At 35.3% G+C, this 22348-nt stretch overlaps 1 protein-coding gene across 1 annotated transcript in view; it reads right to left on the reverse strand.

Annotated features, from left to right (window-relative positions):
* ADAMTS20 (ADAM metallopeptidase with thrombospondin type 1 motif, 20) overlaps positions 1–22348 on the reverse strand; it is a gene marked incomplete at both ends in the record, with an annotated part of 83012 nt that overhangs the window by 24480 nt on the left and 36184 nt on the right. The window contains 17 exon segments of the mRNA XM_009702176.1: positions 3062–3238; positions 4692–4853; positions 5186–5476; positions 5703–5867; positions 6162–6269; positions 7580–7702; positions 9404–9568; positions 10283–10447; positions 10981–11191; positions 11826–11952; positions 13049–13178; positions 13290–13456; positions 14677–14772; positions 18042–18159; positions 19311–19447; positions 19544–19725; positions 21100–21245. Of these exon segments, the coding sequence (XP_009700478.1) occupies positions 3062–3238; positions 4692–4853; positions 5186–5476; positions 5703–5867; positions 6162–6269; positions 7580–7702; positions 9404–9568; positions 10283–10447; positions 10981–11191; positions 11826–11952; positions 13049–13178; positions 13290–13456; positions 14677–14772; positions 18042–18159; positions 19311–19447; positions 19544–19725; positions 21100–21245 (2670 nt within the window).

A 22348-nucleotide genomic window follows, 5' to 3' on the forward strand; every position in this document is an offset into this window, starting at 1 on the left:
TCTTTTTTTTTTTTTTTTTTTTTTGACTTTGACAATGTTCCCCTCGTACTTCGCCTCTTCCTACATGGAGGGTCTGAAAGTTCTGCAAACTTCCTCATGCAAAAGTGTTTTAGGAATATAATAAATAGTTATGTCTTTGAGATTAAGAGCTGAGCATTATGTTACGATCCTCATTTTTTTGTGTCTTTTGTCATTGACCAAGTGGGAGCAGGACTGGGCCATATGATTACAGCTCCAGCAAAAGGTTCAAGAGCTAGTATCTTTAAGCTTTATCATCAAAGATCATGTGCCAGCTACCTGTTCCAGTCCAGTTCTCCAACAGCATCAATTGCTGCTTTTATCAGTAACAATGTTTTTGTTTTTGTTTTTTTTTTTTCTGTTCAACTATAAGAGCTTTCCCCATGAAAACAATGTCGCTAAAATATCACATGAAGTTCATTGCAACACAAAGATTATGCAATGGTAAAAAACCCTGACTTTCAGTAAAAGTGGTTAGCTCCCAGCCACCAACCCACCCTCTTTTTTTTATTATTTTGAGGACTTTAAACATTAGTATTCCTTAATAAAGAACACATTAAATAGAAACACAAAGCCATACAACATGCATAAAAAAGAAGGGTTAAATGCAACTGTATTTCACAGACACAAGTCACAGTCATTAAATTAAATTATCACACATACATTATAACTTATTTATTATTTCAAGCTATACAGGCAACATAGCACCAAAATGGAGACATTTCCTCTAAACAGTACACAAATATTTGCTTTTGGATTTTGGAAACAAGTATTTTCTTTCATTTTTATCAGAATTATTCTAAATGAAATCCACTATCCCAAGTCTGGTTTATGACATTATTTGGGTAGTGACATATGTTATCAGTTATCTCTAAAAAGGCACCCCTCATTTCCAAAGTTCTAAAAAAATGAATAGCATATGCTAACATTAAGATTTCAGCCAGTGGGATATTAAATAACTGTGCTGTATTGGTAATGAGGTATTCTGAAGTTCAACATTAAGCAGCAGCAGAAATAGAGGTAAAAGACCGAAGCTGGTTTTGAAAACCAAGTTCACTGACTCTGAATACCCTTTTAATATAAAAGATTATCTTTAAAGATATAAATACTTTTTACACATTAGAAAAAGTGAATGAAGGCACTTATCATACAAAGCAAGATTTTTTGCATTAAAAGGAAAACAAATAAATACTTATGCAAGTTTAGGTTCCTTCTGCTCCTGCAGAAGTCAATGGGATGCCTGGCAGTAACAACACTGGAAGGGGATTGGGATGTTGATTCTTAAAAAAATAAATTCATAGTCATTAAAAGTAATAATAGATTTCCTCCACTACTGCAAAGACAGAATTACACTGAAATTATTCTGGAGCAATGAAAAAGAAAACTGAAAAACTAGAAAAACAGCCACTTTAAAGAATATTACATTATGTATCTGAAAAGTGACAGCATATTTAATATGTGAGCGTGCTTTTATTTCCTGATTCTGCTGCGTTTGTTTCTGCACACCACCATGTGACAGTGTGACGGAATTAAAGCTATTACTGAATAACCAAAGAGCTTGCAATCTTATATAAAACAGAGGCCATAAACTCTATCTCTGATAACTAGATTCCATTCTAAACTTAGTTTTTGAAGGATTAAAATGGCTTTTTTATGTCAATTGAAATAAAAAGCAATATGAAAATCTTTGCACAACTAAGCCATACATAACATTTACAATACATTACAATAGCTTACAGTTACCCTATTAATGCAGGACAAACTGCATCACTCAGGGAATGAACAGGCTGTGAATAACTTTTGATGTAAAAGGAAAACAAACATTGAGTTCAAAGGCAGTTGTGTGCTGAACATCTTGCTTGTCCTCTCAGCACCTGAAGTACATACATTAATTAAGCATTAGCAAGTCACCACTAATTATTTGGCTAATGGCTAAATAAGATACTTCGGTATGTGTTAAACACAGCCCCAAAACTCTGTTTTGCACAGTGGAAGAAAGAGATAACGGCAGTAAATTATTAATTCAAACTTTCATTTTAAAGTCTAATTTCAAATAAATTAGAATAGATTGTATAAACACTAAAAGATTATTTAAAGTTAAAGTTGGACAGTATTTTTAAAAATATTTCCATGTTAATTCAAAGAATCAAAAAAAAAAATAGAACTGTTGTCCTAGCCCATCTTCCAGGGATGTTAATGACAGGTTTTAACTGATTTTGATGGAACCAGAACTGGATCCAACCTGCTTTGATTGCCATTATTCGCCTTAGAATTGAGCACAATAATAAATATTGTTGTCAAATTCACAGCTTGGGAAATATAATGTACTCTAAATTGCAGGGCTTGCTGTGATTACTTCCGTATGTTAATAATATGCTAGTGGCAATTCTAAAGATTAACGGTGATTACTGTAGGCATTTGCACACATTAATAGACAGTGACATATAGACAATGATATATTATAGTTACATACATAATTATACATAGATCACTTTAATTAGTCACTGTTACAAAACCACAAATATAAACTTTTATACACAAATGTACACACAATAGGGAGTAAAATGTTTGAGGACAGAGTGTAATATACATGTGAGTTATTTTATACTTAAATATACTATTAGAAAAAAGTTATGCACTGAAAAGCCTTTTTTTTTTACAAAATTAAATATGTAGATAATACTACAGAATAAATTACAGCATATACTTAAATTTAAACACAGATCAAATCATAACCCTTCAAAACAGAACAACCTATCAGGTATTGCTATCAGCTATGATGATTCCTGGTAATTTTCAAAATATTCCCTATGATGTTTTACAGAGCATGATACTGTTCCCACTGAAGAAGTAAACGGTTGTTTCCCATTTAACTCAATGACTGCAGGAACAATTGCTTAATAAAACTATATAGACTATATTCCACATGCATTATTATTTCACTGTTATCAAATAAAATAATAATATAATTTTTAAAAGGCAAGGGGAAATAGAGTGACAGAAAGAATAAGAAAGCAAAAAATATTAGTGAATGCTATCGTACCGATTTCCACGGTCCCCGATGCCATGAAACATCACCAGGGCAAGAATGCACATTACATTGTGCCATATTAGGTGGTTTGTCTAGAATTTCACAGTTTTGATCACCCAACATTTGGCCAGTAGGAAGCTGACAAATCACCAGTCTTGTCTTTATTCCATCTCCACAAGTTTGAGTACACTGAAATACAGAATTTTATATGCAATATTTTTAAGAGAGTCATCACATACCATTAAACCAAAAAGATACAGCAATAATCAGTACATGTTATTATTTACTATGTTTATTTTCATACTCCCTCAATTCAAGAATAAGGAATTACAGTCTAATCTCATATAACGAAAAAACAATTCTCTCACCAAAACCTTTACCAAACTACATTTTCATAGTTTATCAAGTGATTTTCTACAAAAAAACCCCACCCTCAGTTACAGATAATCTACTCTATCAAGGAGAAGTAACCATTTGTGAAAATAAATGTGCATATATCTCTCTTTGATAGGAGGAAAAGATGCAAATTGGTCCTAAAACTAGTTTTCCCTGCCAGAAGAGAGAAAACTCAGACACTGGGCACACTTTCTCATAATCTAACTTATGCAGACTAAGTGTAAAATACTTATAGGATGCGTTTTCTGGGTTTCAGTTTTCCTGTAATTCTGCAATACCAGACAAACACACTAATTCTCATTTCTAATGAGCTATTAAAAACCATCTGATCAAGAGTGAGCATGTTCTACTAGTTTATAGCTTTTTACTGTATTTCAGAGGATTCTAAATTAGACAAAAACTGCAGCATCTGCAGTAAATAGATCCCAAGTCTGCAGCTATGGACAGAAAAACATGACACTCACACTGACCTTGAGAACTAAATGGCTAGATCTGGCCAAAATGAGGGAAATAAAAAGAAAAATAAGAAGTCAGTCAATTTTTCGTCTTTTTCCAGCTCTAGATATTGATGTATCAAGAATAAGAAAAGAGGGTAGGAATCACAAGAGGTTAGATTAGAACAAATGCCAAACTAATCAGCTTTAACTCTTTCTCTAGTGTTTGGGCAAGAATATCTGGTCAAGATATGACATTACATGGGATGGAGAAACTGTTCTTTTTCCAATAATGTATAATGTTTCATCACAACATTCTAACCCAGGCATACCTTTTAGATACATGATCTTATCTTCGTACTTCTAATTTGTCACTACAACCCAGTAGATACTACTAGTTGCAGTTATTCTAGTCAGTACCTATGGAATTTGATGTAATAAAAGTTTCTTTACAGCTTCTTGTGTTCATTTTTTTCTTAGACTAGCTATTACACTGCAGTTTTTCTGCCTACAATTCATCTTTTTGCCACAGAAAATAACTTTGTATGTCTCGATTCAAGACGCTACCACAACATTTAATTATATGTTGTACACCCTTAGTCTCACAAAATACTTACTTCTTTTGGATGTGTATTTACACTACAGTTCTGGATTTGATCAAAGAACAAAGCTTAGGTAAACAGATTGAAACTCGCTCTTTTTAAAGAAGTAAAAAAGTGCTGTTCAGTTCCATTCACAGTCAAATAATTATGTTACTATTTCTAAGCTTATGCGATAAATAATGTTTGTTTTTGAAAGTCAAATGATCTTACTTCTCCCCAGTTCCCATAGTTCCATCGTGGGCAGGGTCCAGAATCACAGTGTCTTGACTCCGGAGGTTTTGTTGCCTCATCACAATAATTCGCACTTCTTCCTTCCTCATCTTGACATACAACAACTCGACGATGAAATCCACCTGCACAAGTACTAGAGCACTACCAAAACATGTAAACATATATATCGCCATTGCATAATCAGAAAAATGTAAAATATATTGGTTAAAACAACTTAAAATTATGATTTTTTAATGTTAACTTTCCAAACTGAAATTTGCAAATAAAAATTACTACTATGTAGAAGTATTTTAAAATTGAAATCACAGAAAAATTACATTTTGAATTTAATACATTCTTCATAATGATAATATTTTTAAAAATAAATGTGCTTCTCTTTTGACCAAATCTGTACTGCAATAACATTTCTAGAAATGTTAACACATATATGAGAGAACAAATTAATATATTTTAAAAAAATCATAAATTCTTACTGCTCCCCAGGGTCCAGTTCTCCATTGATATCCTCCCACAAAGGGACGGTTCCACTGGTTTATATTATTTTGTGGATGGTGTATTGGAAGGTAACCTATTTCTGGAAAATGGCTTGGATGGTCATGTATTTTCGGAATATGAGGATAAACTGGTGGACATGGTGGCATGTTACATTCTTGTTCTTTGGAAGGCCGGCCCTCAGGATCACAGTAATTCTCGTTGATTTGTTGATGATAGTTGACACAGATAACTTGTCTTGTTACTATTCCACTATCACACGTAACTGTGCACTGACCAAAAATTAACCCAAAATTTGTGACAGAATATTAATAATTAATAACCGAAGACATTTATATTTACTTTTGACAATAAAAAAATGTATACTTTGTTTTTTTCAAGGGATGCAATTTCCATCACACTTGCACAGAATATGAAGTCCCAATTTCTAAGCAGAGACTTTCACCAATAATCTAAACAGACACATTAAAAAAAAATTAAATTACAATTAATACTTACAGGGGACCAATTTCCAACTTGCCACTCTCCACATGGGCTAAAGCAGCTTGAAGTTTCAGCTGGTCGTGGTAAATGAGCACAGAAAGATTCATCTGCTATCCCTCCATGAGCATCTCTACAACTCACATAGCGAGCACGATCACCCTTCCCACAGGATGCAGAGCACTGTCAAGAGAACAGTCCAAGCTCATTGTACTTTAGGAGAGCAAAACAAGATTATGCAAGCATCTAAAATACTAACATAGCTTAGTATCAGTTTGATTTCAGCATTAAACACTGAGAACCAGATTTCCATCTCACACTGATAGAGCCACGCATTCAGGAAGGAAAGTGAAATATTGCTGGATGGCTTAGGCCTTAAAAATAAGTCTGAAAAATACATTAATGAGAGCTTTATGGAAAACGAGTGAAAGAATGGAGGACTGCTCTGCAGGTTGTGACCATTATTACATTACATACTGGGGTCCATGATCCATATCTCCATTGGGTCACCTTCCCCACATGAACTAGAGGAAGCGATGTAGTCCGTAATTTTGTATTTTCTGGACAAGAGGGCAATTCACATTCCTGTAGGGGTGAGGAAAAAAAATTTTCAAAATATACATTTTGGAAGAGCCAAACGTAAAGCAAATGGCTCCCACAGAGATAAATCCTACCATTACAATAAGCCAACATTAATTAACAAGTAAATACCATCTTCTAACTTTTCCCTGGTGTTATTCAAAGGCTTTTCATTGCATCGTTTTGTTTTGTTTCAAATTGAGAGGCAAAGAAAATTTATTTGATGTTAAAACTGTATTAGTAGTAACTAGTAATAGTTGCACTTTGAGAAGGAACTGTGCTGGGCCACTTGCTGGAGACAAGGGGCATAGACATTACTGTGTCCTGTTTCATAGCCACATGCAGTACAGAACTGTGGGAAGATAGTGTCTGTGCTGTCCTGGCCTTTATACCGCCAGCTACTGAGAACACAAATTGCCTAGTTTCAGTCAACAGCTGAACAGGTACCACAATTCAAAATACAAAGCATACTCAAATGCAGTGTTCTCACATGTAAGTAGAAATCAGTTTATACCATTTACTCGGCTTTCATATTTTGAAATCTTATTCAAGAAGCCATCAGAAGGCTGGTAACTTGTGATTGGTTTACTCTGGACCATAGAATCCTTTTTTATCTTCTTCTTGAGATGAGAAGCAGAGTATGCTGTCAAGGAGGTATGTGGTTACCAGCTTAGTTGGATATAAATGAGACTTATCAATCTGGTGGCCAGATCAACATATTAATATATAGCACTTAAGCCATCAATTGCTTTTATTTAAAGGTAAACTCACTGACTGTATTAAAAACATTTCTTCTGAAAAATTATAGATTTAAATTAAGGGAAGTGATGAAGTAAGTAAACTGAGACAAGAAAAAAGGTAAAGAACCATATTAATGTCATATTGAATCATAATTCATGTCTACACAGTTTTGAATCAGTATTATTTCAACAACTGAAGCTTTCTTCAAGTAACCATGTTGTTCTTTTAAGAACTATGTACCAGCAGTATTTTAGAGAATACCAAGCCAGTCAGGTGTCATTATTAAGCATTATGGCAAGCAGTCTCCATGTTGGAGCTTCCCCCGTCCCCCCACATAATCAAAGGCCTTTGGACCCCTTCAGTCATATACCAAATTTTCAAATCTTCAATCTCCAAATTCCTCTTCCTTTACTTAATTCCCTGGGCTAAATTTGAAGTTGAGGAAAAAAGCAGATCGTTTCAGTATTTTTTCTCAGTTTAGAACTAGTTTCCTGCAAGTTCCCTCAAAGAGTCAGTAGACAACACTTGTATTTAACTAAAAAGTACAATCAACTGAAAGGTCTTTTTTAACTTACTTGGTTATCTCTAGGACGAGTAGCAGCATTACATTCCCTGTCATCATCCAAAATAACTCTGTAAGTCCCAGTAACACATTTGACTGCACGCATCTGGTATCCGCGTCCACACGTTACAGCACACTGTTAAAGTCAATAATTTCACACACTTGAAAGAGAATATGTAATTAAAAATTAAATTTTGTTATAAATAGTGCTATTTTAAAACTCTTTCTAGAATGAATAGGAATAACTACCGGGATATCATTAACTTTCTTCCTGGTGGACCATATGGTGCTTAAACAGTGTCCATAACACACCAACATTTTGGCTATTCCTGAACAGTGTTTGTGCAGGATAAAGGCTTTCTCTTCTTCCCCCTTCTACTCCCTCTAGTGAGGAGGCTGGAGGTGGGCAGGAGATTGAGAGGGAACACAGCCAGGACAGCTGACTCGAACTGATCAAAGGGACAATTCATGCTATATAATGTCATGCTCAGCAATAAAAACTGGGGTAGAGGAAGTATAGGGGGGGAGGGAGTAAGGGGTGGTTTCCAAATGAATCACTGGCCACAGCTAATAAACGTCTTTCCCTTTGCTACAGAGTTTGACAAGAGCCCAGTCAAAGGCAGCACCTAAAATGTTAGATGGCTGAAAATATGACAACATAAATCCCATCCTATAAATTTCGTGGTTCAAGCACAAATACTGGTAAAAACCCAGGTCATGAATAGCTACTACCAGATGGTATGGTGAAAAAACTGCAATGAAAAGCTCTGCTCCAGTGACATGGATTGCTAAATTGCTCGTACAAGCTATTCCAGCAAGGTCATACGCAGCAATTTTTCATTCAGAACTGTATCATGGGACTGAATTAATTTTTTTATTTCAATTTTGCATTTAGCTTGTAGGAATGGAAAGCCAGCACTTTGTGATCAGAAGATTACTCAAAAGGAATTCAACATTATGTTAGACAACAGCGTGGCTATCTCTAGTGTGAAAAGATACTACATGAGAAAAGTTCTACACAAAACAAATGTTTAAGTTAAAAATATACTTCATATCCAAAGGTATATTTATTCTGTATTTTACTAACAGGTTATATATTAAAAAAAAAAACCAACAGCTGCTATTCAGTTATGAATTCTCACTAATATCCAAGAAACACTGAATAATCCAACACTTCTGCTGGTTTGAGTAACCTGATCTTATGAAAGCTCCATGAAATGGAATATCTTATTTTTTAGTTAATTCTCATTGATTTGGTGACAAAAGTTGCCTTTGCAAATTAATTCACTTTTTTCCAGAATTTTGAAGCCACTGTGCTATACATTAGATGAGCATCATTACACATAGAACATATTTTTAAACAGCACTTTCACATAAAGAGAGCAGGTATTTTATCACTGAAGGTCAAAAGAAAGCATAACAACAAAATACTAAGTCTTTTTGCCTGCTATTACTAGCATATACACTTCTCTGACTCTAATTAAAGCTACCACTTAAATATGCCCACACACCTATAAATGTTTAGTCTTTCACTTCTCTCATTCATCTGAACGGTTTGCTATCTACATTTTCGTTAGTCTGGAGATGTAATACACTCGTGTGTAAAACCATCTTTGATATTAAGGCTCAGGGTCAATGACTATTTCAGACATTTGACTTGTATGTGGGGGTTCTTAAATTACAGGTTAGATAAGCAATAGGAGCCAACAAATATGTGAATCAATTCAACTAAAGCAACTGCTTAAGATCCAATTAAAATGTTTAAAAGGTGTTGTTTTGTGGTCACTCATAGTCCGAACTAGAAAAAACAAGAAGCCAGGAATCCTTATGTACTCACTGATCCCCAAGGCCCTACTTGCCAAGAGGCACATTCATGAAGTTCACAGCGTGTTATTGATTCTGGTCTATCATTTGGATTACAGAAATCATCTCTCAGTTTTTCATCATTAAGTTGGCACCATACTTGACGATGTTTCATTCCTTTGCCACATGTCACAGGACACTGTAAAATTATTAGAATCGTCAGTTTGTAGAGACATGAATCTGCACTAATGGCTTCACTTTCTTTTAGTAATTTGTTGGATTTTAAAGATCACATAAATAACAAAAACATTCCACAAATGTATGTAGTCCAACAAAACTAGTTCTTTTATGAACTCTCAATTTCCTGTAAACATCAACTCAAATACTAATAAAAAGGAATCATTATTAAGTTTCTAAAGCTACAAAAATATGAGAACAATGTACAGATAATTTATTTCCATTAGAATAAAGAATACTCATTTAAAATATGAGTGCACATATCACAGCTTTCACAGGAAAAATGTTTAAACTATCCATGATTGTTTCATGTCCATATAATCTATAATAAACCAGATATAATTCTGTTTCTCAGTTGCCTGGATGGTTCTCATTGCCTCATAAAAAAAGGAAAGTAGGCATATTACTGTAGATAGATTTGCTTTAAGTAGCTTTGCTACCTCATTTTAATATAACAAAATTTCAGAGAAAAAGAAATTCTCGGTGTGTTTTTTCAGAAGTTCTCGTGCCATTTTTACATCGGGGATGTATATTAGCCAAAACCTAGGACTTCAGAACTTTTATTATCGTGTGCCCCAAAAATAGCCAGAACAAAAAAACCAAACACTTCAAAGCAGCTTATTTTAAGACCGATGACTAGGACCAAAGGTGTCTTAAGTTTTACATGGTTCATTACCTCACTCCACTCGCTAACAGACCAGCTTGGACATAAGAATTCATTGCAGCTCTGTGTTACAACTCTTGGAAGTTCCTGGCATTCTCTGTCAGGAAGACGACGACCCAAATTGTTCATACAAAAAGCTTCTCTGGTTCTGACACCTCCTTCACAGCTCCTGGAACACTGTGGTGTACAGACAATATTATGAAACAGGAAAGACAACATGATAAAACCAGGTCAAAATACATTATCAGTCTTAAAGATGAAAGACATTATTGATTGTGTTAGACAAACGTGTCCTACATTTAATCCACAGACTGCTAATATGTTCACATGGGATAAATTTGGCACTTTGTTTAGTAGTTCCAAGATAAAACTCTTTAACGAAGATTAAAGCTGAAGTTGTACTTATTCCTTTTCTCCAAAATACTCTCAGAACGAAATTAAGATTGAAAATAAAACAGACACCTTTAACTACCAGATCTTCTCTGCTGACTTCCAAAACCAAGCTGCAAACAATTTAGCTACCATTTCTCACAAAAATATGAGGAAGCTGTTGAAATAAAAAGATTGGTATTAGCTCCTCCTACAACTCTGCATTTGTCAAACATTATATTCTTTTAGTTACTTAAACTAAAAAAAAAAAAGAAATAAAAATTTGATATGAATGCTAACCAGAACTATAACGGTACAATTACAAGGTTTTGAATTTGTACCTCTGACCATTCTGTGTAGTGCCAACTTGTTAACATACAGTCACCATGGCAGGGCTCTCTGGTTGGTGGTTTCTGCTGATCAGCACAGTACTTATCATCCACTGGAGCACTGAGTCCTTTTGAAATAGAGTACTTCATGCAGTGGATCTCTATAGACCGATACCCTGGGCCACACTTTGATGTGCAGTCACTTTTGCCAACATTGTGCCACCTACAAGGACAAACTGTTAGAGAAAGCTAACTATGTTTTAAAAAAACCACAGTGAATAAAGCACTCAGAGAATGTACCGGGAATTGTCATGTAAATATAGATATGTATTTTAGGGAACAGATAAAACTGTACAATCTATCTCATGACTGGAATTTTCAAAGAAATATAAAAAAAATTGACTCATAGGCTTAAAAACATCTTTTTAAATTTAAAGGATCTTTTGTCTTAATCTCCTAGGTGACTTCAGCGTGGGCTTTCTTGGAATGCAAAAACAGAAGTCTGTTTCAAATTAGTTTCAGTTGGTACAATTCTGGTGAAAAATTTATTCTGCCCAGCAATACGAGTTTTTGCGCCAGAATATATAGAACAGATTCACAATCCTAACAAAAGACTTCATACTTTACCAATAAAAATTAGAAAACTACACTAGTTCTACTTAGATTCAGAGGTGTAAAAATAATGTATAAACTCATTATACCAATCGATTTGAGGAAAGGAAGGAGAGATCGGAGGAATGAGGGATGTAGAGAGGGGTGGAGGGACAGAGGATAAAGCAATCTGAATTACTTTGTTTCAATCTCTATCAACAAAAATATGTAAGACCACAATAGCGTCCTCAGGAACCTCTTTTTACCTTAATCCACACTCTGTATTACACTCCTCAAAGACATCTGGTACAGTGGGTATAAGTTCACATCTTTGATCAGACACTACCATATGATCACTTTTACGTATGCATGTCATTCTTCTTCTTCGAACACCTTGGAAAGGAACCGAAAAAAGGAAATAAAGGGCTAAAGTAAGAGTGCCTTTTTACACTAATGGATTCCATTCATCATTTAGGTATTTAACTTAGATACTTTGTTAACACTAATTGTTGTATTCAGCAGATTCTGCACAAACATGCTGCTTTGTGCTGAGTACATTCCAGGTGGAGAACAACCTTGTCCCAGTCACCCCTGCCATCTCCCAGCTGTACTACAGTGGTCTCACGAGGATATCAACTTCCAGAAAACTGAAAAAGTGCAACAGTCCATTTACTCATCAGGCTAAGTATTCCAAATGTGTCACACCTGTCCTTTGCTAATTACCAAATTTTCAAACCACCATGTTAAGTTGGAGGTTGTGATCCTTTTCTTTAAGGAAGCAGAAAATTTGATCACAGGTTACTTAAAAGATCTGGAGTGGTGGGAGAAGCACCACAGTTGACAGATGCTCTGCTTCTCTAGCACATGAGCATGTCTACAGCCTCACTCAAAACCAGAAGAAACTCACCATCACATATCTACAGGCATTTCTGTCACATGCTGATAGGAGTATCTATCAAAAATCTGTGTATGTACACTTTATATACACACTTTATACATATTGTAGTTTTATTTTTACACCAGAATGACCTATAGAGTAACAGTTAAAAAATTGTAAGATATTATCTTCAACTAGCTTCACCCCATGTAGCAGATAACAAAAAAAGACAAAGAAATACATAGGAAAGATACTAGACAAATCAGTGACCATCTGGAAATAACGGAAGCCTAATATATATTTGTAAATATACAATACCACTTTCTAAAGATGCATTAGATTTGATTTTTTTTTTATACACCAATCCTATGGCTAGAAAAGTAACACAAATGTAGTTTTGAAAACAGAATTGCAGTGCAACAGTTCTGAAAATAGCAAACCAAAACCAGAAGCCATTCTGCCCTTAAAGGCTCAGTGCACCTAAAGTTTATTGAGAGTGCTGAGTTTCTTCCTTATAAGTAGGGGTGAAAAAAAAAATCTAAGTCCTTAAGACTAGTCCCTTCCTAAATGCCATCAGGTCTTTGGTTCTGGTGCCAAAAGAATTCACAGTACCTTGGCACATCCTGCTGCAGTCTTGCCAGGGTCCGTAAGGATCCCACGTAAACACATCTCTTCCGTCTTCTATTGGGACATTGAATGAATAATGCACATCAGGGTTGTATAAATTGCCTACACACAAAACCTTAATTGAGATAAAATGATAGCTGTTTTTCAGTGAATTTGAACATAAGATTATGAACATAATGATCATGTAGCAAATTTTCAAAGTTATGAAAAAAAAATAAACATGCACCTGTAAGGTTAGCTCTTCTTCGATTCTATCAGTGCTGTTAATTCGTTCTATCGTATTGTTTGAACCACTGTACTCAAAAATGGCTCCTTGTATATTGATTTCTCTTTTTGACATGCTTACAACAAAATTTCCATTCAAGATAAAATTTCCATGAATATCAGATAAGGCTATAAGTAAAAAAAAATAGTGGAAATAAAGCATCTATTTAGTTAAAAGGTTCTATCAATAAAAATTCTTGATAATATAGCTTCTCTTCTACACTTAGCTTTATTTTAGTCCATGTGTAATACTTTAAAGTTACATCAATCAGTTTCTAATGCATGAATTCAATCCTAACCATCAGTAACTTTCACCTGAGCAACTGTCATGGATTTTCTCTGCATTAACAACACAACTTTAATATTTGATCTGCTGAACAATTGACTGCAGTCATCACTTTTAAATTTGGTTAGGTTCTGCTAATGTAGAAGGAAACAATAATTGTCTGTATTTCTGGCCTATTCTACAGCCCACATTCTTGTATTTTCTAGAGCTACTTTTAGTGAAGTGGCTTATAAAAGTAAATTTTAAAGTAAAATTCAAATAAATTATTAAGCATTTATATAATAATTTAATATAATGACCAATTTACAATAATGAATAACAGCTTAAAAACTAAATTTAAGAATAAAGTAACATTTTTAGTTAAGGCATGCTATTCAGGCATTGCTACATTTGAAATACTAACTAGTGTCAGGGGGTGAGGGTTGTTTCTGCGTCCTGCAAGATGCATGTACGACAGCAGGGCAACAGGTGGCAAGGGAAACATTTTGAAAACTCTGAAGTTTACTGAGTAGGATGGTAATGAAAGAAGAGACAGAAGGAAAATATGCACCAATATTTTTTGGTACAAGGTGCTTATGAATTCTTTGTTCCTCTCACACACTTGCAGATCTATCAACCTGTGATCTTTATACTCAGACATGACAGAAAAAGAGAAATGTGAGACAACTGATAAGTTTGCTGAAGGTCAGACTGCTTCATTTATAAACAAAGTGTATGCTTCCAAGATTTAAAACCACAAATATCTGCCTTATTCCTGAGTTCACTTGTGAAATTTAATTAACATTTCCACAACAAAGTAAAAACTTGACAAAACTATGTGATGTGCTGTAATTCCTATTCTCTGACAAATGACCACACACATTTAAGAATTAGAAACCTAACAAGATCTCATTCATTTTTCTGAAAACTAATATCTACAGAGAGACTTGGGCAAATGATGATACAACGGAATTATATACTTGCTCTACAGACTTTATCAGACTTCTGATAATAGATGTCTAGAGCAGACCTCTGGCAAGAGAACAAAATCTATCCATCAGTGTTATACACAGGAGGCTTTTACCAAGGTAATTGTCATCTTCTGGTTTCCCTGAGTAGCTGTGCTGCCGAATATCGATGTTTGTTGCTCCTTTGGGAATATTTACTACAACATTGTAACCTGCAATGTAATTATTCACAAATTAATTATATACAAAAATAGTCAAATACTAGTAAATATGAACATACATTTAACTAGTTTTATTCACAAAACCCTACAGTGCACCAGTGGCAACCACTGCTGAATACCCTCATGTTTTAGGAAGGAAATGTGAATATCCTCATGCATATTAAATTTCTTTGCTGTCGGGTTTTGTTTTGTTTTTTAATCAGTTGATCTGAACTTCTACTGTCATAACTCATTAAAATTCATTCCTGTGTTCAGAAATGTGAATTCAATTCTTTACCAATAACATGAGTTCAACCTATTCAGAAAAAGCTCTAGATAGCAGCACTACTCTAGAAAGCAGTCAAGTATATCAAGTGGGACTTGAGAAACATTGTGGCTCCTCACAATTGAACTACAAAACTTTTATACAAGTCTGAGTAAGTCACTTAACATAAAATATCTCCACTCCCTGTTTATACAACTGGTTTAGCTTTTCTCTGTCTCACAAGAGTATTGCATGACAGCACTCTAAAGAACGAGTCCTAAATACTCAAATACTGCAGTGTTGCAGGCCATACACATAGGAAGATCTCAGATGAACTAGCCATGCTTGATCCACATTCTGATGCTTAAAATGTTACCCTAGTGTGCTCCCTTCAAAACATAAATGCTTCACAAATGAGTCATTGTTCGCTGTAACACCTCCAACCATGACAACTACTATTACGGTAGCCTTGTTGTAAGGTAACAAAATAAGGTGCATCAAGATTTACTTTTTAGCATTGTCACTCTGCATGTAAGCATAGGGTAAAAAAAAAGAAGGCTGTTTCTCACAGGTGCTAATCACAAATTCAAAAATATTCTTATGTCTAAGAAAAACTGAGTATGGCAAACATTGGAAACAAATAATAAGCACAAACATGCAATCTGAAGCATTAATATAAACTTTGCTAACTTTTCCACTTATTTTGCTGCGTTGAACAGTCTTGCTGTGATTTAACTCGTGTAGTTGACTCACCTTTGCGGGTAAAGTTTAAATTGTCAATATCCTTTTCAATTTCGAAATTCATTAACCTCCCAGTGCTTTTAATCTACTAAACCCCTGCTAGGGGTGCAAAGGACCATTTAACCCCAGCGCCGGTCCCTCCCCTCTGCTGGTTGGGGACAGCGCTGCGGTGGCAAACGGACAGCCTGGCCGCCACACCAGGAAGGGGACCGGGACACACGCAAGGCAGCCCCTCATCTCACATGCTGAAGACCTTGTGGTAATTGAATGACAGAAGACAAAATATGGGAGGAAACTATAAAAAAAAACCTGCAATGCATGTTGTCAAGGATACACAGGAGAACAGATCACGTACTAAGGCACTGAGAATGACCATTTTCCAGGAAATCCTCAGATACTCTAATTTGATGCAATAATAATAGCCAACATAATAATTATGTGTACATAATTAGATTATTGTTTCCTGAACTGGGAGCTAAGTAAATTAGTATTTCATTGTAATAAATTTCTGATAATTGTTTCACTAATGTTTAAACTCTTAATGACAACATTATCACTGTATGAATACAAGCATGTACCACAGGCTGCTTTTGTCTAATTCCAGATTCTGCCTTAGTAAAACGACTCATCTCGGTATGGAAGGTGACCAGGTGAAGTTAAAAGGAAAAGATCAAGACTTTGGCATACTTATCTTGTGATCCTAACTCCAAACATTTTTGGAAAAGAACATTTCCTCACATAATGTTTGCAGTCATTAGTCTAGGGATATCATAGGCCTCCCACGGATGCTGAAGTTTTAGTGATCAGCTAGCTACAACCTCTTGTTTGCATTGCTGCACTGCTACTTGGGCACACCTCAGCGATAATCCCCAATGTTTAGCACGCTATCCAGCAGTATTATTCAGTATCATATTTTATATGCTATAATTCCAAGAATTCAAATATATTTTAAAACATTCAACTAAGTATAAAACCAAAATAATAAATCAAGGTTTTCCTCATCACAAAATGTGGATTTTTTTTTTTCCCCTTCAACTTCAGTTAGAAGCAAAATAAGTCTGTGACAATGCAAAGCTGGTAAACAGGAGAGAGTGACAGTCTCAACCGTATTTGTACAAATGGCAGTTTCATGTAATGGTCACTTGTATCAAATGTATTTGTGACAGAATTCATGCGCTACCTGTAAGCAAAATGATCTTTCACATTGGTGGAAAACAAAAATACTGACAGTCCTTTACTCAGATATATCAAAACAATACATTCTTTTCCTTCAGTGTCCTGACCACACGTTCAGAAATCCAGTCTCTAGTAGCCAATTGTGTCTTCTTCCAACTTCTCAGACACAAGAAAAGTTATGTGTTTAAGTTGTTTGGTACTTTTTGCTTGGCACGAGTGCTCTACCAGGGGAAAAGAAAAAAAATCCAGCAGGATACTGGGCATACTTTCCTCTTCGACCAGCAATTCCTTTGTTCTATGAAGATCCTGTTTGGCAGCTCTCCAGGTATTTTCACTTCGCCTGTGGTCTCTTTCAACCAGAGAAGCAGCATGAAGGAGCCTTTACGAATCTGATACTAACATGGAGGCTTCTGTCCTTATGTTCTACATTCTAACTACTTAATTGCACTGCTACACGCATACAATAGTCTCTCAATACTTCCTAGAAAGGACTACATATAGAAGAACTATCAGCAGCTCCATTAGAGAAACTAAATCAAAGAAACAGGAATTACCAGAGTTATCCAGAAGTTTCTCATTCACTACATGCCAATGAAGAGGAAAGAACATAAACGTTGCTGCCCATGTTCTCTGGAAAGAGAGGGCTCATGTTTCACAGGCTATCTTTTTCACTATAGGAAAAAAGGAACCTCATCAGCTGCTCACACCACAGATTTCTTACTATCTCTTTACAAAACCAAAAGGAGACATTGGAATAAGTCCTTCAGCTGCACAGTTTCAGACGAGAGAATGAAGTGCAGAGCAGGAAGCATTCTTCCTTTTAAAGTACTTTTATCCTCATCATATCTTTAATTTGTGTCTTTTGTTTTGACCTTAGAGCAGTCTGATTTTTTAACTTCCCCTTCAATGGGGTAGCATGTGCCAGTGTTTGCCTCTGCATCCTTGAGAGGGGACGTTACTGAAAATCTGAGATATTTTTTGCTGACAGAGGTCCTAAGGAACATACACTGAAATCCCACTTCCTCAAATATAAAACATAGTTTCTAAGCCATACTGAAATGTGCCTTAAGAGTTAAAAAAAACAAATGAACAAACATACCATAACGAGCACTGTTGAAAGTACCTGTAAGAGTCTTACATGAAGAATTATCACCACCACAGATTCCACATTTGTCTCTCCTTGCCTTGGAATTCAAAACGTGATCACAGCCTGCTTGCTACAAAAAAAAAATACAATAGCCCTGTGTCACTCAGCCCAATGGAAAACAATCAAAACAAACAACATAAGCTTCCCACTCGCCCAAAATATTCTTATTCATTGTATATATCTGGTCTTCCTTGGCAATTCAAGAAAGGCCTTTTATGTTTTTGGGTGCTGTGATGTAAGGGCAAACCACAATAGCACTGTTGTACTAAGAATGTACAATCCAGATACACTTAACATGTCAAGAACTGTGTGAGAATACATAACAGGATGTAACGATTTTGTGTTACAAAAAAAAAAATCAACATAGTGTATAAATTTAAAGTTATATTTACATTAAAAAGTCTTGGAATCCTAAAACCAGTGTGTACGTGCAGATGGTCATAAATTCTTTTAAAGTCTGTCATTACTGCAAAAGCAGCAGAGGAATACATGTAGACTATGCTCGTAGCATAAGGACAATTTTTGTTTATGTATCTTTACTTAAACTTCTTTTTTTTGAATTATGATAAATAGGACATTTGTCTGGCATTTCCTCTTTCCTCTTGATCCAACACTATAAAAAAAGGCTACATTTTTCTCCTCATCCTGAATTTACTCAATTTCACTGCAATCAGTAAAACAACCTGGGCTTGACAAAAATGTCTTGAGTTGTTATGACATAGTACCTTGCTTCTCCCAACAAAATCTTTTTGTACTTCCATCATTGTTATTAAGTAAAGTATGCTGAAATCATCCCTTTCAAGGGTCAGTTCCTCCTGGTTTTGCAGTGAAATAATAAACACGTAATCTATCTACCCTTGGACTTTCTACTTTTTTACTTCTTTGATAGCAGCAATATGATGGCAATAAACACACAGCATGCTTCTTTCTTCCCTTCATGCCAATTTTGGATCAGGTTCCCTCTGCTCACTTCGACAGTATTAACTCTCTGACATATGAGGCTTAATGGGGAAAGACTGTGGGTCTTCAAATTCAACAGTATGTTCTTCACTTAATTGCCTCAACTTCCAGATCTTTAATTTGGTGGGGATTAAAATTGACTTAATTCAAAACATCTTGCTTTACATATTTTCAGTAATGGTTATTTGGATGAATATTAAATAACTACTTTACCATCTGTTAAAATTGATTTTAATAATTAGTAAGTTTAGATTTAAATACCCTGCATAAGCCTTGAACACAAAGGTCATTGGTTTCTGCTCCACAGGGAGTACCATCAGCAACTCTGTCCTTCAGCTGATAGTAGGAAGTTGTTCCAGAAACTCGGCAAAAAAGTTTACAGCGATCTTTCATAGAAACTGGAAAGAAAATCCAACAGGTTTCTTGTCTGTTTTAAAACTTTAATTAAAGTAACATTTTTCTTTCATTAATTAAGAAAAATTATAATTACTTACTACCACTGTATTTTGGAAGCCAGCGAACAGCAGATGTAAGACCGTTGATATTAAAGTGTTTGCCATCAAATTCAGAGCACTGTTGCTCCCGGAAATCTTTCTTGCCTTTTGGACATGAATCAGTATTACATGATCGAAATTTCATCCTGCGGCCAACACAGTACTTTCCTCCATTTCTTGGTCTGACAAAAATAGGTAAATGTAAAACATACTCAGTTTCTAAAATTGTTGTTTTCCTTGAAAAATGGCTTGAGCCACTGATCTAAAGGGGAAAATCTTACAGCATTCTGCCATCTGTTACTGACTTTCCCACACACTCTTATCTTCTATTGCACTGTGCATACATTTATACCCAAGTGAAGAAAATGAAAAGTCCGTGTAAAACACTACTGCTGAGGTAGGTGGTAATCAAGCTACTGATGTTTATTAATGTCTATTACATTTTTATTTCTCTTAGAGTCATAACTACTTTGCCCGGGAAAAAGCATTATTAACTTTAATGCTTTTATCAATTTAGCTGAGATCACAGCCCTATTTCTACAGAAGCAGCACCTCCCTCAGTGATTTGAAATTATTACAGAGTGACAAAGAAAGAAGACAGAGTTAGGAGCTGACACACTCTTTTCTGTAGTCCTAATATCAGTTTCAGTTTAGGGATCAAAAGAACTAAAAGGGTAAACTGTAGAAAACACCCCATTTACTGTAAAGTCTAAAAGACATTTCCTAACCGTTGTAATCCCTGCTACACAATAATTCAGTATTTGTAGGTTCTTGGGGAGGAAAAAAAGACTAAATCAATAGCATATTGATACTATCAGTAACTACAAAGTGACAGATGCATATCTAACAGGAATCTAGTCTACTGCCTCTTACTCAGAGAAAATAAAATAACCTGGGGTTGTTTGACTGAGGTTAATTTATCCCACTGATAATATCAAGATGACATGAATTTCTAGAAAACTCGTCAAACTACCCAGGTTGTAGCTATGGTTCTGCTTCTGGAGAAGTTAAGGGTAAAGTTCTCATTGACTTTTATTACAGAGAATGAAACCCACATTGAATTGTTCAGTCAATGGAAGTTTCTCATTATAAAGGCAAGTTGTAAGTGACTCCGCTGTAACCACTGTTCCTTGTGGTGATTACTGGAGGTGATGTTGTGAAAAAGCCTTAAAGCAAAGGAAGTGTTTCATTGAAAAGATTACCAGGAATACACCTATTTCTTTTTGCAGCTTTTACTCCAAAGAAAGCATCTCAATGTTTAAAGAAACCCTCAGCATTTAGAGTAAAGCTAGGAAAAAAAGATCCTGTCAAAATAATTCTTTAGAAATATCTATAAATATGAATGATGTAGATGAGAGACAAAAGTAAACTAAAAGTTCTCTGCATATTAGAGACTGTAGACTTCTCTTTTCAAACATGGCTGAAACAAGCATTTTTTACACTGGTGCTTTGAACTAATTTGTGCAACCCACAATACCATCATTTTGTCTTGAACCAATCCATTATGTCGTAATATCTTCATTATGCACTAATGTAAAACATAATAAAAAACATACTCTGGTCTATTACACAGCCTGGTGGTGCTCTTGATTCCACCTCCACAAGTTCTTGAACATGAGCTGTAAGGTCCCCATGGTCCCCATTCTCCATCTACAGGACGCGTCTCCATTTCTCTGCTCACACAAATTCCATGGCGGCAGTGCTGCACAGTTGACAAACAAGATAAAACTTATAAGTCAAGCAAAAGGTTACTGTGTATCTGTTATCACCACCCCATACCTGTAAACTATTATTATTTATAGAAAGTTATAATTACTAGCTATTTTTTGCAGAAGAATCAAGTGATCAGTCTCTTGCTTCTAAGTAGTTACTATTTAAGTCCTTGACTCTGCAAATATTTATCCACTTCAGCGGTTACTCAAAAAGTAAATAACTAAAAAGTCTAAATGAGAATCTTATGATTGGCGCATGTGTGACTTTTTCCAAAGAACCTGCAGGAATTACCAGCACTGATCCTACTGGTGACTTACGGCAGTTGGAATTCTAATTCACTTGTATACTTTAGAAAATCCTAGGTGGTATATTTGATCACAACAGAGTGGAATAGTTTACATACTAAAATAGAATATTTACAAGATACTATAACGTCAGCACTGTGTCTCCTGCTGACTTCTATGTGGAAAATGTGTCCTCAGCTTTGTCCTTGGCTCCAAATACCCTCTGAAGCATCAAAGAATGCCCACATCTGGAGACAAGACACTGGGCAGGATGGACTCCGTGGGGTCTGTGCTCATACACAACAGAGAGGATTCTTTATTTTACATGACTGTTTGCAGACTCAGGATTAGACTGATCATTAGGTTTGTTCTCAGAAGGGATTCTCCTAGTTGTATTGGCAGGGAATGGCTTATTCCATCTTTCCCTGCAGTACATACAGGGATCAGTCGCTAGAATCACCAGAACAGATATATCATCTCAACAGCTTGTTATTTCTGAAGCTTAGGCTTTGCCTCTCCTCTGAGACACAAAACAGCTTTGAATTACCTTAAAGTCTAGAAGGGTTTTGGTAACTAAAGTCTCTTGCACATAAACCAATTTAAGAACCTCTGATACATAGAACATAAAATAATTCAAGAATTCCATCCCTTTTAAAGACTAATTTTAACATTACATAGAATTTCTCACAAATTATTATGATGTTACAAATTCATCGTAGGAACTACCAATTCACATACATTTTGCTGAACACACAGAAACGATGTGTTCAATCTTTCTGAATATATCCGAACGACACAAAACTTATAT

Source organism: Cariama cristata, unplaced genomic scaffold, assembly GCF_000690535.1.
Source record: "Cariama cristata isolate BGI_N322 unplaced genomic scaffold, ASM69053v1 scaffold8850, whole genome shotgun sequence".
Classification (NCBI taxonomy): domain Eukaryota; kingdom Metazoa; phylum Chordata; class Aves; order Cariamiformes; family Cariamidae; genus Cariama; species Cariama cristata.